Below are 16,970 nucleotides of genomic sequence, written 5' to 3' on the forward strand. Positions count from 1 at the left end.
CTGTATGACTCTGATAGACCGGATCAGAATCAAGACCAGAACACATTCAGCTCGAAGAGGTCCAGATATATGAAGTCCTGCAGAGTCCAGGTGCGAGAGTGGGAGTGAGAACATATGTTTAATGTGTGAGTCCAGACGTCCTCTTTAACGCGGCTTCATTGTTAAACCCAGCGTGATGTTATCAAAGAAGGGAAACTGCTCCTCTTTTGTTGTGGACGTAAACATTCAGGTAGCTCATGTTTATCTGTAAACATCTAAATCTGTCCCCTCCTCCGTCTGCGTCTTCCTCTGAGTCCTATCAGCCTCCTGCACCTGTGCAACACCAGAGACGGCTAATCTCACCGTGGATTACCTGTCCTCTCTGCATCACTAGGGGACGACCCCCTCCCCTGCTGCTGTGAGGGAAAGGGTGAGGGAAACTGTGAGGGAAAGGGTGTGCGAGGGACGTTGTGTTTTAGGGACGGCACAGATCTGGATCGGAGCCCGTCCCGTCCTCCTCTCTCTCTCTGCGGCTCGGTGGCTCAGGTCGTCCGTCCATTAGGATGTCTCCTCATTAGTCTCAGCTGCTCCCCCAGAAATCAAACCCCATTAGCGGCTTAATGGTCCTGAGTGAGGACTTAATGCAGGTACAGTATGCAGCAGATGGGGGAAGACACATTGGACCACAGCTTACTGTGTCTTTAAGAAACCACACAACTTTACAACAGCACTTATACAAACACTCAACTTTACTATACCCTGCAGAGGACTCAGAGGGGAGCTCATGGAGACACAACCAAAACATTCAAGATGATTCATGTCCTGTTGAAAACTCAAACCCGAGCAAGGTGTTCTTCAGACCTGATAAATCCTAGATTCAGACTCTTTATAAATCAGAGTCTTGATGGAGTTATTTCAGCATCCTTTGAATCTAAGTATCAGCTGACCTTAGTGCAACTTGTTAGATACAGTGAAGCTGAGACTCTGGTCATCCTCAGGTAGCTGTAGTGGTTACAACAGAAAATTTTAAAGTTTAAATAAGAGAGTCCTATCAGGAAGGAGGGATGCACATGCTCTCATATTTCTCCTTGGGAATCAGTCGATAGAAACAGACTCGTATTCATCCTGCAGTAAACAGTCAATGTTACAGCTTTAATGAACGACCTCCAACTACCTCATACATCAAATGATTTCACAGACTAATAATTAATGAAAGGAGGATCAATGTGGCTCTAATAAAAAGAGTGTTGAATGTGCTCTGAGGTCCAGGTTTCATCATCTTCATACCCTGCTCGTGATGTCTGCTTTATTCTAATGAGAACGCTCCAACAAAAGAAATAACACTATCCAGAAGAGACAACATTACCAACCTGCATTAGCATTTAAATGTGTGTTTGACCTTTTTATCGCCTGCTCGTCCAGCCGTGATTTAAATGTCACAAAGTTCAGATAAAGCCGTGACGCCTGTGTGTGTGTGTAATCTGTGTGACATGTCAGACAGCCATGACAGAGTTAACTCTGCACAGCCTGCTGCAGCTGAGAGGACAGATATGAAGCTGATATGAAGCCTTTTAAAGGACGGGCTCACCTGTTTGTGCTGCGGCGACCTGTCTGCCTTACTGTGAAATAATCATGTGCAATACATAATTCATGGCGCAGCTCTGACTCCAGCTGTTCACATCTTTAAACAGGTTTCATTTGCACATTAATGAGGAATAATAAAGGAAATGTCAGAGTAAGGGAATAAAAACAAGCTTCCATATGTTTGCTCTGAAACAGCACAGGTTATTAAATCTCGTGTTTTAATAAATGAAAGCAGAACAGACGTTTTTCATCTGTTTATTCTGATCATTGATTATAGATTTCACCTGTTTTAAGCGGGTATTTAAGATAATCTGCAAAGGCTTTTAACACTATGAATTCCACCATGATTCATGTCATCATATTAATAAGAGGAGGAAGAAGCACCTTCCAAAATAAACCAAACACATCAGATGAGTGAAAAATAGCTTTCATTGTGAAGACTCATGTTACGTGTCTGCCATCTAGTGGTCACTTGTGCTTACTGCAGGAATCACATCACTGAAACTAGTGAATGTAGAATTTAGGAGCTCAAATTGATATGGTTGTATGATATCTCTCTTTTTCAATTATCTTTTTATTTATTTTCAACATTTTATAACATACAAGACGAAAAACAAACACGACAGGAAAGTCAAAAGAAGAGTGGAAAAAGAGGAAAAAATGAATAAAAATAAAACAAATAAAAACAGTTTGTAAAACACAAATATGTGCATTATAATAAGTACAAATAATAAGTGCAAATAAATAAAACCATGGTCATATTACATTTTCTTTTTTGTACTTAGAGTCTTGTGTATGTTTTCTGATGACAATCCAGTTACAATTCAACGCATTTTACACTTAAAAATGTTCTCTATTTTTTTTTTTTTTTAATTGTGCGTCAAAAAAGTAATTTAATCTGATTTAATTGAATTTAATTTAGTTTAATTTAATTTAAATCTTACACATTTTATCCTACAAACACAGCCATTGGTTTAAGAACCAGATAGCCACCTCTGATTGGCTGGGTCTGATTACGTCATGGCGCACAAGTTTGAAATCCGGAAGAGATCGCACGCTCACGCTGTGATGGCGTGAATAACAGCAACGCTTTATTTACTAACTTCCCAGATGTTATGAGATAGCAGCACTCAAAGGAGAAACAATCAACCAGGTATTTACTAATTTACTGATTTGTTTATTCCGGTTGTTTCTTCCTCTTTGCAAAACAGCTTATAGGAACAAACCCTGCTGGTAGGGACGCTGTGTGCTAGCTGCGGAAGCTCTGTTGCTCATATAACTAAGTGCTAAAGGACAGACTTTATGCCGAGTCTTCAAGATGGATCTCGAGATTCATGTGTTATATTTTTAACGTAGTTCATGACTGCCTTGTTGCTTGCTTCATGTAAACTCTCAAATAGACATATTTGCAGACGGAGTTCCGCCTTGCATCTATTCCTATCATTACTCCCATGCAGTGATAACTTCCTCCTGGTTGTATCTAGTCAGTTTGAGTTAGTCTGCATTGATACCAGCAGCTAGAAGCTTTAAGATGACAGATTTTTAAATGTAGTTTGGTGCAGAAAGTTTAACCAGAAACTCTTCTAACTAACTCATGCATCTTGTTGTGTCTCCTGCAGTGTGCTGAAACGATGGAGCAGGTGAGTCAACATGTTCACTACACACATATTATTGCTGCCTGTGTGGAGGGGAGGGCTGCTGGAGGTAACCTGATCCCCCTCATTGAAGAAGAAGGCACCGAGGTGCTGCAGTGGTTAAGTGGTAAGTGATGCAGAGCGGAGTGTGAGCTGACATGGACAGCAGGGCCGCTCGTTTCCCTCATGCAAAGAACAAGACGTTTGTTTATTTGTGGACTTTCAAGCAGTTTGAGGTAGAGCTGGCTCTGTGTGTGATGGTGAGTGTGTGACTGTGTGTGTTTCTCATTGAGCCTCTGTGTGTGTGTTGCAGCAGGAGCAGGTGGAGTGGGACGATGTGAACAAACACCTGCAGCATCATGGATTCAAACCGGTGTACTTTGCAGATCCGGTGGAGAACAAGAACCTCAACGGTAAGATGTCACACTTGGGTTGTTGTTTCAGCAGACAGGACGTGTGCTCCAACATAATGCACCTGTTCTACCTCAGAGCTGGTTTTGCTGGACAAGAAGTCAGCCGTTGCAATCCGACACACTCTGAGGACGATGCTCACAGACTCAGAGAGACGACAAACACTCATCCAGGAGCTGATCAAGACCAACAACCAGCTCAAGTAAGACCACAAGACCGTATGTTTCTGTCAATAAAACCATGATGCTTAGTACCCCTCATCCTGATCTTCTTCCAGTGACAGCAGTGTGCATTTTAAAAAGTTGAGTGTGCATGAGCTAAAACTGCTTTCTGCAGAGTGAACATGCCTGCAGTCTGAGGAACAATGGCTGCTATATGTTGGCATCTCTTTAATAATGTATGAGCTGAGTATAGACCACCTGTGCTTCTGTCCCTTGATCTCATCAGTGTCAGATGAGTATCAGAGATACACCTGACTGAGTGCAGGTATGAAGACTCAGCCTGGAGGAGGGTGATGATGGAGGAAGCAGCTGAGTGTAACACATTTCTGGACTCACTTTGATCCATCAAGGGTTAAATTGCAGACGTTACAGCCTGTTCACCTGCTGCAGGAGGAACATATTTATTGATTCCCTTTATGTGCATGACAGTTTTTGTCCAGATAAGCTAGACCCTCATCCCCTCTCAGAGGACTTACTGTCTCATTGCATCTCCAGGGAAGACACTCAGGAGCACATGAGTCGAGCGGCTCAGCAGTCTCAGCGGGCCTCTGAGCTGGAGGGGCTGCTGGACGTGGTGAAGACCAAAGTCCAAGACCTAGAGGACCGCTGCATTGGGAAGGCCGCCCAACAACAGAGCCACAGAAAGCAGCTGCATGAGGAGAAGCTGGACGCGCAGGTTGGTCCACAGTTAGTAACAAGAAGGATGTGTGAGGTCATTTATTGTTGATTATTAAAGGATGTTTCATGTCTCCTGTCTCGGTTCCTCGCTCTCAGATGCAGTGTCAGCTCCTGGAGCAGAGGTTGAGTAAGCAGAAGGAGGAGACGGCTCAGCTGCAGAGGAAACTGTATTTCACCATCAAAGAAGAAGAGCGACGACTGGCTCGACAGAATCAGACCTTCCAGCTCGTCGTGCACAAAATCAGCCAGCAGGAGTCTCCGACGGAGCAGCAGTAAGATCTGAGCAGCGTTATCTGAAGTATACTCAGACCTTTTCAGTTACTAAGAGTTATTTATCTGTCTGCAGGGTTTTGGACGTGATCGACTTCTATGAGACTAAACTGAGTCAGCTGCAGGAAAAGCTCAGGTATCCTACGAACGTCTACACACAGCTAAACTGATCACATGCTGTTCACTGAGCTCTGCTGTTTGGTCCTCCACAGGTTGCTCGAAGGAGAACCGGAAGCTCCTGATGTGAAAGTCAACACAGCACAGAGCCACGTGTCTAAATCTTTCAAAACCATCCTGAAGGTAATCCACGGCGGATTATTTTCCAATTATTCTGTCGCTAAAGTACACGCTGATCATCTTAGTGTCCTCTCAGGTGTACCAGGAGCAGCAGAGAGCGAGCAAGACGCAGACCGTGGAGCTGAAAAAGGAGGTGGAGCGCCTGAAACAAGAGCTGGAGTCCAGGTGTGTGTGTGTGTGGACCTTACCTGTGTATTTGTTGAATCCGTGTTGACGCTAAAGACTGTTTCTCTGTGCAGACCCACGCTCAAAGAAGTGAAGTTCTACAAACACAAACTCAGACGTTTTGAGATTCTGAACAAACAAAACAACAGCAGGTGAGACGCGTGGTGCATTCAGGTGCTGTGATGGAGTCATGTAAATAAGACCTCTTTTAATTTGGAGTCTTCGCAGGTTGTCTAAAGATGAGCCTGAGATCGGCGAGAGCGTCACTGACAGGTGTTCAAAATACCACAAGGTCAGCATGCTTCTCCTCACTTCATGATTTCTGAATAATCTTGTAGCTGAGATTAAAATCTCCTTCCTGACTCTTACTCTTGTAGCTGTTGGATGACATCAGCGCCGTTCTGACCAATCCAAGAGCTCCGCTGCAGCTGCACAGACAGAAACTCTCCTCTGCAGGTTCGGAGACGGCTGAGTTTCAGACTCTGATGCCCGCGCTGGAGGTCTGGGCTCGGCAGCTCCACCTCCTGCAGGTACGGCTTCAGCAGAGAGAGGGATGGAGTGATAGTGACAAAGAAAGTGAAGGATGTGTGAAACTAACTGGATTATTTGTGTGTGTGTTTGTAGGATCTTCAGCAGAGCTTAGATAAACTGACTCTACGGCTGATGCCCTGGCAGACGTCTGATGGAGGTCATCACGCTGCTGAGACGCTGAAGGTGGAGGACATGATGCTGCAGGTGGAAGTGATGCTGGAGAACACTTCAACTGAGGACGAGAAGGTTCAACTCAGAACTGATCTAACCATGAAACCATGATTGCCTCCTCTTAGCTATTAAAAGAGTGGCTTTCTTCACATCTTCCTCTACAACCCTTTTGATCTTCAGGTCCTCAGGAGTCCGACCCGGTTCACTCTGGGCTCCATGGTGTCTCACTTCCAGAGACTGTTCGACGTGTCCTCCCTCAGCGGAGTCTACCCCCGCATGAACGAGGTCTACACCCGGCTGGGAGAGATGAACAACGCCATGAGGAACCTGAGAGAGCTTCTGGAGCTAGGTGAGGCTTCTTCCTCTTCTTCTTCTGCATAGAAATGTCATTGTGTTGCATAAAAACTAATGTGGTGTATATAAAAGAGTCATCTGCATATAAATTGACTTTATGTTGCAGATAATCAGGATGTTGTTGTTGTTGTTGTTTTCCAGACAGCAGAGCTCCTCCTGCTCAGGTGGTGAACCAGGTGTCCAGACTGGCATCCTCCCTCGAACACACCGCAGGGCTCCACAGCCTGCTGGGAGACGACGACATAGACAGGTTTGTAAAGACAGGACACACATAAATGGTGAATTATTGAGCTTGAGGAGTAATCCCTTCTTCTGTTTTTTTTTCAGCATCATCGAGAAAGTGAAGCAGCACGACGAGTTCTTCCCAGCTTTCCACACCCTTGTGGTCGACCTTTTGGACACTCTAGGTAATTAAACAACATGAAACACACACATATAGAGGCTATAGTCCTCATTGCAGAGGTTGCCACCCCAAAATATAATAAATACTCTGATACTTTATGTTTGTGAAAGCATGAATCTCTCTAATTAAAGGTGCAGTGATTGACATGATGTAACCGTCTTCCTTTGTTTCAGGTGTGAGTCATCTGGATGACATCCTCCCTGCTCTGAAGTCTCTGAAACAAACAGCTGAATGAAGTGTGTGTGTGTTTTAATGATTGTAAAAATGTGTGTTTTTGTTTTTGATAAAAACGGAGTGTGTAAATCTGATCTCATGTGTTTGGTATCAAAAATGAAGCTTGTTTTATTATCATCTGAAAGATATTTAATATTTCATATATTTAAAGGGTGTATACGCGATATGTGATGCTTTAAATTTTCAAACTGATCTACCTCCTGGAAGCGTACCTGTCTGACTCAGGTGGGTGTTTTTAGCTGGACCTGTTCAGTCCTGTTGCACAATGCAGCAACCACAACAAACAATACAATTTCACAGACTTTACTGGTGTGACACATCAAGATTATTCCATGTTGGAGAGTGTGTTTAACCAAGACTACAGTCACAGAGACGGATGAATTAAAATAAATACACAAAATTAATTTATTTTAACAGAAAACAGTGAAATAATAGGAAGCACAGCTAACACACATATTGATATGATTAGACTAGTTTTTAAATGAAGTTATTTCTGCTGTATCTTAACGTCTCAAAGCCATTATTGTTCTTAAATTGTAATAATTAGACATCTATGGTAAACAGAGGTCTCCAAGTTTTAACCTATGGTTTTAACTAGTCCCAGAGAGGGAGAGTAAATCCAAACTGGGTTAAAACAAACTTTATTCTGGACTACTGTGGGATTACAATACATATTTAAAAGACTTTAAATCTCCTTTAATGGTTAAAGTGTTTTGAAAACATGCATCCGAATGTTTTTAGGGTTAAAAATCCCTCTTGGGTTGTTCCACTCCCCCCCTCTTCCAGATTTCAGATGGTACAGCCCATCAGTGCTGCTGCACTCGGTTGCTAGGAGACAGAGAACGCCTCACGCATAGAAACAGAGCGCAGAGAGACGCTCTACGTCACTCCTGCGTCCACCAAGCAACGGGACCGGGTCTACTCTGGTCTCTTCTGTACCTGGGGGATTAGTCTGTGGGTAATCGGTGTGTGTGAAAGGGGAGAGACCGGGGACTGCTCGGTAAACATGGCGCTGGAGTGCTCTCAGGACGCCGTGCTGGACTTTCTGAAGGACCGAGGAGGGAGGGTGAAGAACTCGGAGCTCATCGAGCACTTTAAGACCGTTTTCCCTGAGGATCCTCAGAAGAAGACTGCAGCGCGGAACCGGTTCAAAGTCTACGTGGACACTGTAGCTTATGTTAAAACTGAGGATGCAGTGAAGTATGTCTGCATGAAGAAGAAGTTCCGAGGGTCCGTGAAGGCAGCAGATACACAGGTGAAGCCTGCAGCAGCTCAGGTGAGCGGTGATGACGCAGAGGAGGATCCCGCCCCGTGCACATCTGGGTCAGGTTACGGAAGTGACAGCCAGGTGAGACATCCGCATGCTTCCTCTCCACATTCTTCCTGTTTACACCCCAGAGAGCAGGAGTGTGAGCCGTGTGTGTGTGTCTGTGTGTGTTACAGGTGAAGAGTTCAGGTGAGATGGGGATCAGAGGAAGCATTCACAGAAAGGAGTCCAGGAAGGAGCAGAAAGCACGAGACATCCCGGAAATAACCCTGATACAAGCGTCGCCTCTCCCTGCAGAGGGATCCATGTTCAACCTGCCTGGGCCTGCAGAGCACACGGGACAGGTAGACCCGGCTGGGCAGGTGTCGTTAGAGGGCCTGAGGGAGGTGGAGGTGGTGACGAGGCGGAGCAGACAGGTAGATGACGAAGAGGAGGATGAAGACTTGCACAGTCTGTCTGACAGTGAGGGGAACAGCTCCCCCAAAGGCAGCAGGAAGCACTTCATCCAGGTGATGATGAGCAGCTCCCCTCAGGTGAGGCGCAGCATGGTGTTCAGGGGCTCGGTGCACCTCTCCAACAGGAGCGACAGTGACTCCGCCTCCCTCATCTCCTGTCTGGACGAGGACCGGACCTCTGTGACTCTGGACCCGATGGAGCACGAGTGGATGATGTGTGCGTCGGACGGGGAGTGGGGCAGCTTGTTCCCGCTCCTGGCCTCCGAGCCGAGCCTGGTCCTGAGGAAGGACTTCATCACCGGGTTCACCTGTCTGCACTGGGCCGCCAAGCACGGGAAGCCGGAGCTCATCGCCATGATCATCAACTTCTCCAAGCAGCACCACGTCCCCATCAGCGTGGACGCACGCTCCAACATGGGGTACACGCCGCTGCATGTCGCCGCCATGCATAACCACATGGAGGTCGTGAAGCTCTTGGTGGGGGCGTACGGCGCCGACGTGGAGATCCGGGACTACAGCGGGAGGAAGGCCTGCCAGTACCTCACCGACAGCGTCAGCGTGGACATCCGGGACATCATCGGAGCCTACAACTCCCGCTCTGAGGCAGAGAACAAACCCAGCGAGGGAGCCCGATGGAGGTTCTCCAAGGTCCTCCAGTCCAACCTGAAGCCCCTCAGGCTCCTCCACCCCGAGGACTGTGACTCTTTGGACGGCGAGGACCGACCCCCCAGAGAGAAACCCCTCAGGAGGAAGTCCTCCCTCAGCAGGATGAAACCCAAACTGCAGCGGCTCCGAGTCAGGACCTCCCAGATCATCCACAGCACCTCATTCAGGGACCAGGACGAGCTGGAGGGCTCCACGAGGGGGTCTTTCAGATCCAGACCCAAGACCAGTTTCTTTGGATTAAACCAGGACTGACCCAGAACTAACCATGGACTGACACTTAAAGGGCTATTCTGGCTTTTAAAACCTGTGTCCTGTTTGAAGTTTAAATTATGAACAGGTACAAATAGATCCTCTCCCTGCTGTAGGCGTGTTCCTCCTGCAGCAGGTGTGTTCCTCCTGCAGCAGGTGTGTTCCTCCTGCAGCAGGTGTGTTCCTCCTGCAGCAGTGTGTTCCTCCTGCTGCAGTGTGTTCCTCCTGCAGCAGTGTGTTCCTCCTTCAGCAGGTGTGTTCCTCCTGCAGCAATGTGTTCCTCCTGCGGCAGTGTGTTCCTCCTGCAGCAGGTGTGTTCCTCCTGCAGCAATGTGTTCCTCCTGCAACAGTGTGCTCCTCCTGCAGATGTTTAAAAATGTTCATAGTGATATTTTTCTACCTAATCTTGAGTTGAGGAGGAAATGACTCCTCTGTCAGGATGTGATGTTTGCAGGACATCCCAAGACTTGGGAATATCAGTTAAATCACTAGTTTTTTATAGTTTGTGATCATTAATTAGTACCCCCTTCTCTAACCAGGTCTTCAGGGGTTTAAATAATTAGTTCATATGTCTGTCTTTACATGAGAATCTGTGAAAAGAAGAACATTAGACAATCAGAACTATGAGCTCTTATTTTGAAAGGACAGCTCAGATTAGGTGTTCGACACTGATCACGCTGCAGGTCGGCGTGCTCCTCGTTATCCGCACACTGCTGACGTTAAATCCTCGACCTTCAGTCCGTAATCTGGACCAAAGCTGCAGATTTCTGCAGTACAAGACGCCCGGCTGATTAACCCTTTAATCACTGCAGACAAGCAGTTAGTGTTCATTCACATTCTTCACATTCCTGTACTCTGTTAGACCTAAACTTATTCATGAACACGTTTTCATGCTTCTGGTTTTAAACTGGATGAAAGCAGCGTTAGAGCTGAATCAAGTCTTTGTGTTCAGAGCATAAACACTGATCTCTTACATCACAAACTCTGTTTGTTACACAGCAGGATTATCCTCACGTTTAATCCAGACTCAGGGCTGCAGGTTTGGACTTGAGTTATTGCTCAAGTTCCTCCTGTCAGCCTGAGTTAAGGTTGTTACCTGGAGGAATGTGCAGGTGAGTTTCCATGACGTAAGAAGTTAAAGCTGCACTCTAAAGTTTTTACAAAATGCATTCCAGCAAATACTAACCCTGCAGACTGTAATCCAACATAATCTGAATAATCTTAGAAATGTACATATTTACCCTGTCGTGATTTGGGACTCAATAAAAATGCACTTGGATGAAAACTTTAAGTGTGTGTCTCTCTGAAGCTCTCACAGCATCGTCAGTCAAACTGCAAACGGGAGGAACGCTCAGAGAGGTTATACTGCCCCCCTCAGGACAACTACAGGGACTACTGTTTCTGGTGAACCCTGAGAAAAGGACTTCATGGTATCTGGTTTGTTTTTTAAGATCTAAAACCACAGTAGACATCTGTGGCTCTGGAGTCACACACCTGTCAGGAGTCAAAGTCAAGAACAGAGACGCTCATAAAGGTCTAACTCCTTCACACCACGTCAGGCCTCACTCTGTCATTAACACTACGCTGAATGTGTGTGTGTATGTATCCTATAACGCAGTCTATTAATACACAGTCAGTGTTTAATGTCCTGGATTCATGCAGAGTTTAGATTCAGCTGTGATCGATGTTCTTTCACCCTCAGTGCGTCTGTGCAGGTCTCCTAGAGGTCAGAGAGCTGCTGCTGTTACTGCTGACTTTCTATGGATTACATGACGCCTCGTACAGTTTGGCACAGAGTCATCTCTATATAGAGTTTCAATGGAAGCTGTCTGCACCTGCTCTGCAGAGTCACACGTCTCTGGGAGAAGCTGCACAAGAGTAAAACACCACAGACTGTAAGTTCACCCTCCTAGCCTGTGTGTTTAACATACTCTTAACCTCCAGCAGGGGGCGACTTCTCTGATTGTAGATTCAAGTCTTCTTCAACACAGCAGTAAATGATGGTTTTAGATTTAGAGGGGAGGGGGAGGAGGGGGAGGAGTTAAGAGAAAGATTTCAGATTCAAAGATTTGGTTTGTTAGCTTGTATCTGGATTTAGTTTCCTGATAAGCTTCTTGAATACATAATTTTATATTGAGAAGAATTATCATTATTGAATTATCGCCCAGCCCTAGGATGAAGTATTATTATATCCCTGAAGTCGTGATGTCAGAGTAAAGCCATAGTTTAGCTAGCTGATGCGAAATGTTAGACGCCTGGAGAACATCAGGTTCCACAGATCGAATTATCAATCATTAAGAGACCTGTTCACCTGTGAGGTCTCACCTGAGTCCAACAAACACAACAGGATCCAATCAAGACTTAAATGGTAGACCAAAAAGCTACAATTTTATGAACAACGAGGAAAAACAACAGAACCATCTGAACCAGGAGGAGGTCTCCATAGACTCATCTGAACCAGGAGGAAGTCTCCATAGACTCATCTGAACCAGGAGGAGGTCTCCATAGACTCATCTGAACCAGGAGGAGGTCTCCATGTTCTGGTAGGGTCCAGAATCGTCTCTTTTAAAGCAGTGAGTTCCTCGTTCAGTCTTTGTGAAGTGTGTGAGTATGAAGATGTTGCCGGAAAGAGAGAGAGAGTCCATGTTTTCTTCTTCTTCTTCTACTGTTAAATTCTCTGCAGAGCTTTCAGGACGCTCAGGACGAGCGCCGTGACTACTAAGACTCCAGCGATCAGCCCGATCCGAATCCACGGCACCTCTTCCTGCAGCACGGACTCTGAGATGGAGAGTAAAGGGTCAATGATGATGACCACTGAGATGAAGATTATGCTCAGAAGTGCCTGTCTGCTGCTCACCTTCACCTCCTGGGAGTGATGTCATCGTCTCCTTGAGGGCTTCCATTGGCTGTGACTCTGTCGTCTCTAAACAACATCATGAATAAGAGTACAATCTCAGGTACGGTGGCTCCCAGCATGCATCACTCTTTCATATGAACATGCTTCTGACAGAGGGAGCTTCACCTTGAGATGGCTGAGTGGAATCTTCCAGAAACACAGGAACAACATCAGGAGTGGACGAGACGCTGTCCTCTTCTTCAGGAGGCACAGTCGAGAGCTCGGCGTCCGACCCTGAACGAGACACAGTCAAGAGCTCGGCGTCCGGCCCTGAAGGACGGAGAATCATTCACAGGAAATTAAAACGCATATTTGATACTCTGGAAATGTAAGACTTGAGGTTGCCGCTTGATTTGAAAGCAGGCTGCAGGGTGTTTTAACTTCTCTGTAACCCTCCTCTAAAAGCTGTCCTCTGTTTACCCACAGCGCCCCCTGCTGCTCAGAGGCTGACCTCTTCATGGAAACAGTCGTTTTTAGGGGTATGAAGCCTAGTTTGATAAATGTCCGTACCTGCAGAGACCGTGTCCAGTATGGTCAGCGTGATTCTGTTCGGTGAGCCCGTCCGAGGAGACTCTGAGTCCCTGAAACATCACAGTGATTATTGGTGGAAACAAAGAGAAGCACAGACCTCCACCCGAGTGTGTGGAGCATGCAAGAGCATAACACTGACCCGATTCTGTACCAGCAGCGATACTCTCCGCCGTCAGTCCGCAGCGTGGGGCTGATCTGGAGATGATGTTCCTCCACGGAGACGAACGGGGTCGAGAAACGTAACAGGCTGTCTGAAGAGGGAGTGGCCTGAGAGAGGAGACGAGAACTTAGAGTGGAGAGACGAGAGCTCAGAGAGGAGACGAGGAAGAAAACGCAGACTCTGCCTTTAACTCACGATGAGGCGTTCATGTGTCAGGACATTACAGTACCTCCGGCCATGCCTGCAACAGACGCTCTCCGTCCCTGGTCCACCAGCTCTCCACACCGCTGTGGAACTGGCTCCAGGAGATCTGCAGGAAGCACTTCATCGTCACCGTTTCACCTTCAGAGCTCAGCAGGTGGCGCTCAGTAGGGGGCTCTGTAGGGGGGCGGAGCTAAAGTTGACCAAGTTCATCTTTTTGTGTCACGTTAAAAAACAACAGACCACCTACTATTATTTTATATCCTGACTCGTGTTTTCTGCAGCTTCACTTCCTGTTTCCTCACCTGTGTATCTGCCCCGCCCCTTGTCAGTACACCATGGACACTTAGGACCTACCTGATCCAGACTTCACTCTCTGGTTCAGGGGTATGTTTTAGAGTGTCTGAACCATGCGTCCTCGTCAGTTTCACCTTTCACTGAGAGCCACACTGTGGACACAATGCCCGGTCTCTGTCCCTCCCAGATGCACTGATACGTCGCCGAGTCCAGCAGCTTGGTGCTACGAATCCTCAGAGACCAGTCTCCTCTCTGGATCTGCTCCTCTGACGGCAGCTCCATCTCTGATGGCAGCTCCGCCACAAACTGGAGGAAACACAGGTCTGTATTCTCATTCTCACACAACAAAGCTTCTGAATCTGCATCAGACTGAAGTCCGTCTGACCTCTGTACGTTCTCCCTCTGTTTCCTCCCCTATCCTCAGACTCGCCACCTCCACCCCAAGGCTCGTCTCCCAGTAGACGTTCCCTTCCTCCCCGAGGTAGGCGGAGCCATTACAGGGCAAGATGGCCATCTCCCCGTACTGCACTCTGAGGTTCAGTGTCTGCACTTCAGGAACGGCTGCAGAGACAAGGTAAAGCTTTAAAAACTAAATCCAGAGTTAGACAGAAAATAGGGTGCAGTTCCTCCAGTGTCCACTGGAGTGTGTCTCCTGCAGTGAGTCAGCCCCCATAGAGCCCCATGTTAAAATGTTACAGCAGAAATAAACATGTTTACAGCCTGGTACAAAAACAGTTTGGGTCTCTATAGCTCATTTCTCTCTGAGTTATAGATTGATAGATGAAAAAGTTGTCATTACATCTGTCTCAGCTAGAGGGCGCTATGATCTGTAGTGTCTGCAGCAGCTGTGGCCAAGTAATGAATGTTCCCTCACAGAGGGATCAGTTTAATAAGCAGCTGTGAGACACGCTGCAGAGCCACATAGGTTATAAATAAATCAATAAATCAGTAGATAAATAAATAAATGAAACTGTTCACTCCTCCATAAAACCAGAACCATCAGGACCAGCACTAACTCACTCACCCCTGCAGACCGGTCCACTCTGCAGACACACACACATCAGTAGGACACACCATGGAGACATCATGTCCTCTCTCAGAATGCTGCGTTCAGGGTCCGACCTGCTGAGACCATGATAATAATAAATCAGATTAGATGCGTTCAAAGTCCCTCTCCAAACTCAGCGTTCATAATTAAACAGTATTAATTAGTGAAACTGTGATTAATCGATTATTATAGCATAGATTTAATTCAAACTGATCTATTATTAAGTCAAACTCAGATTCAAACCCTCACAGTGGTCTGAGATGGATTCATCAAAGTTTCCAGCTTTGGTTTAAACATCAAACTTATCAATAAATCGATAATGAGAAATAATAAGAAACTTTCTCACCGTACAAAAGTCCAGGTTAAAGATCCTCTGAGCTCTCTGTGTTTAAAATAACTGCAGGTGCCTCCGGTGCTGTCAGCTCTCCCGTTACAGGGCAGGCGTTAAATCTCGTGGTACCGAATGCTGCCTTCAGGTGCTGTTGGAAATACCGAAACTACATTTAGCAGTCACTGTAAAATAAAATAATCAATAACTTCTGTAAAAATAGTTTCATTCTTTTTTGTATTCATTTATTAATTATTTATGTTAATATAAATATAAATATAATATATATTAATATAATGTATAATATGTTGAGTTTGTTTGAGCCTCGTGTGTCAGACAGAGTAGATAAATATATGTACAGTAGACGAGCTGAATGTACAGACATCAGATCCCTTCTGAAATGTTAGACTCCACTGACTCCCGTGCTGCCTTCATGCTCAGTCTCAAAGCATGGAAATCACAGTGACACTGCTGATGCATTCAAGTGTAATAGGAAAAAAAACAGAGTTTATTACAGAATATAATGAAGTTTAGGAAAAAAGTAAGAATTTAAACTGCAGAGTTTATGAGTTTGGAAACAGGATCAAGTTGATTTCAGGGTTGATGACGTTATTAAATGTTTTTAGTGTTTAAATGAGTGATAGTTCTTCATGTCTTTCATTCCCTGTTCAGAATGTATTTACTTTGTTTAAATAAATAAAAAATGTCAATCTGAGAATAGAAATCAGAGTGGAGGATGAACTTCTAGCCTTTGTCTCCATCTTGCGGCGTGTTGGACTTACTACAACAAACTCATTTCCTTTCATTGTATCCCCCCTTTTTTTATATCTTCTCTTTATTCTTCTCCTCCTTCAGGGACTTTATTCATCCATCCATCCTTTATCTATCCCACTGCATTCATATTAAATCACAAAAATGTGATTTTATGATTTTTCTGCAGCTGAACCATCATATATATTTATTGAGTTATTGTTTTCTCTCTGTTTGTTTATTCACGTGGACCTTCTTCTTCCTGTTAATGTGGAAGTGTTGATATTTGTACTGTTGCAACATCCTTCAGAGGAAGGGAGGGTATGCGCCTTCTCTCGCTGTTTTTTCCAGTCCACGCGCAAGTTTCACTTTGGCTATGACGCATTTCATTTCTTCATGTGAGGAGTCAACAGTCCATCCTCTCAGCCTTTCTGTTTGAGTCTGTCGCTTTGTTGTAGTTAAATGAGCAGATCTCCTTTTAGATTAGAGGAAGAGGAAGAGGAGTAAGGTAACAGGAAGCTGAGCCACGCGCTGTTGATTCCTGATCAGCTCTCAGAAGCGCACGGACGAGACGGACGCGACCTGCAGTGTTCCCCCGCAGAATGTGCGTCTGAACGCGTACTGCGCTCGGTCCGGACCCAGCAGTGGCGCACAGGTGAGTTTATAACGTTAGACTCTCACACTCAGACAGAGAGAGGACTGATTTGATTCACTCTGTTTTACTTTGTTGTGGTCAAACACTAAAACTCTGGTGGAGGATTTTCTGCACAGTTTCATGCTCGGATCAGGTTCAGGTCTAGGTCATGAGGGTGTTTATGGAACCCGCAGCTCACCTGCGCTTACATTTACATGCACACAGTGTTGATGTTAATCTGAGCGTGGTGTGTTTTTCAGTCTAAGAGTTGTTGTTATGTGAGTGAGTGAGACTCCAGGTGCGTCACGCCCACCTGAGCTCTGGTTTCACTCAGAGCCGAACATGATCATGTGCTCCGTTTGTACTACCTGGTTCCAGTCTCTCTGAAACTCCACATTCATTCTAACCAGAGTGAAACATTAACAGGAATAAAGCTCTGATGGAGGGTTTTCTCTTCACCTGTGGGAGATATTCACACTGATTTAATGGACTTCAAATGATGGATTGATGGACGTGGCTTTAAGAAGCTGGCCTCGGCTGACATGTTGTTTCTGTG

The 16,970-nt window shown here is 45.7% G+C and overlaps 3 protein-coding genes across 7 annotated transcripts; 2 read left to right on the forward strand and 1 right to left on the reverse strand.

The window, feature by feature from the left end:
* Positions 1–2,579: 2,579 nt before the first annotated feature.
* Positions 2,580–7,006, forward strand: cep70 (centrosomal protein 70). 4 transcript variants are annotated; one of them, XM_034677493.1, is made up of 17 exons: positions 2,580–2,716; positions 3,183–3,203; positions 3,511–3,610; positions 3,687–3,810; positions 4,325–4,505; positions 4,604–4,779; positions 4,854–4,913; positions 4,990–5,077; positions 5,151–5,239; positions 5,314–5,391; positions 5,459–5,531; positions 5,617–5,769; positions 5,864–6,016; positions 6,122–6,290; positions 6,437–6,545; positions 6,623–6,702; positions 6,872–7,006. In XM_034677493.1, exons 2-17 carry the CDS (start codon positions 3,195–3,197, stop codon positions 6,931–6,933), a joined length of 1,704 nt encoding a protein of 567 aa, XP_034533384.1. In that variant the 5' UTR covers positions 2,580–2,716; positions 3,183–3,194; the 3' UTR covers positions 6,934–7,006. The 4 variants fall into 4 exon arrangements, with proteins under 4 accessions (XP_034533384.1, XP_034533385.1, XP_034533381.1 ...); XM_034677494.1 differs by having other exon boundaries at positions 5,468–5,531; XM_034677490.1 differs by lacking the exons at positions 2,580–2,716; positions 3,183–3,203 and adding an exon at positions 3,306–3,433.
* Positions 7,007–7,784: 778 nt separating this feature from the next.
* On the forward strand, positions 7,785–10,860 carry LOC117808057 (ankyrin repeat domain-containing protein SOWAHC-like). The gene is made up of 2 exons (XM_034677495.1): positions 7,785–8,280; positions 8,376–10,860. Exons 1-2 carry the CDS (start codon positions 7,939–7,941, stop codon positions 9,570–9,572), a joined length of 1,539 nt encoding a protein of 512 aa, XP_034533386.1. The 5' UTR covers positions 7,785–7,938; the 3' UTR covers positions 9,573–10,860.
* Positions 10,861–11,925: 1,065 nt separating this feature from the next.
* Positions 11,926–16,970, reverse strand: LOC117808058. Of its 2 annotated transcripts, none has more exons than XM_034677496.1 (11): positions 16,874–16,970; positions 15,049–15,181; positions 14,679–14,776; positions 14,040–14,215; positions 13,789–13,960; positions 13,386–13,534; positions 13,136–13,263; positions 12,976–13,046; positions 12,592–12,735; positions 12,427–12,492; positions 11,926–12,347 (listed from the first exon to the last, which is right to left on the reverse strand). In XM_034677496.1, exons 3-11 carry the CDS (start codon positions 14,740–14,742, stop codon positions 12,238–12,240), a joined length of 1,080 nt encoding a protein of 359 aa, XP_034533387.1. In that variant the 5' UTR covers positions 14,743–14,776; positions 15,049–15,181; positions 16,874–16,970; the 3' UTR covers positions 11,926–12,237. The 2 variants fall into 2 exon arrangements, with proteins under 2 accessions (XP_034533387.1, XP_034533388.1); XM_034677497.1 differs by having other exon boundaries at positions 14,679–14,779.

Source organism: Notolabrus celidotus, chromosome 24, assembly GCF_009762535.1.
Source record: "Notolabrus celidotus isolate fNotCel1 chromosome 24, fNotCel1.pri, whole genome shotgun sequence".
NCBI lineage: Eukaryota > Metazoa > Chordata > Actinopteri > Labriformes > Labridae > Notolabrus > Notolabrus celidotus.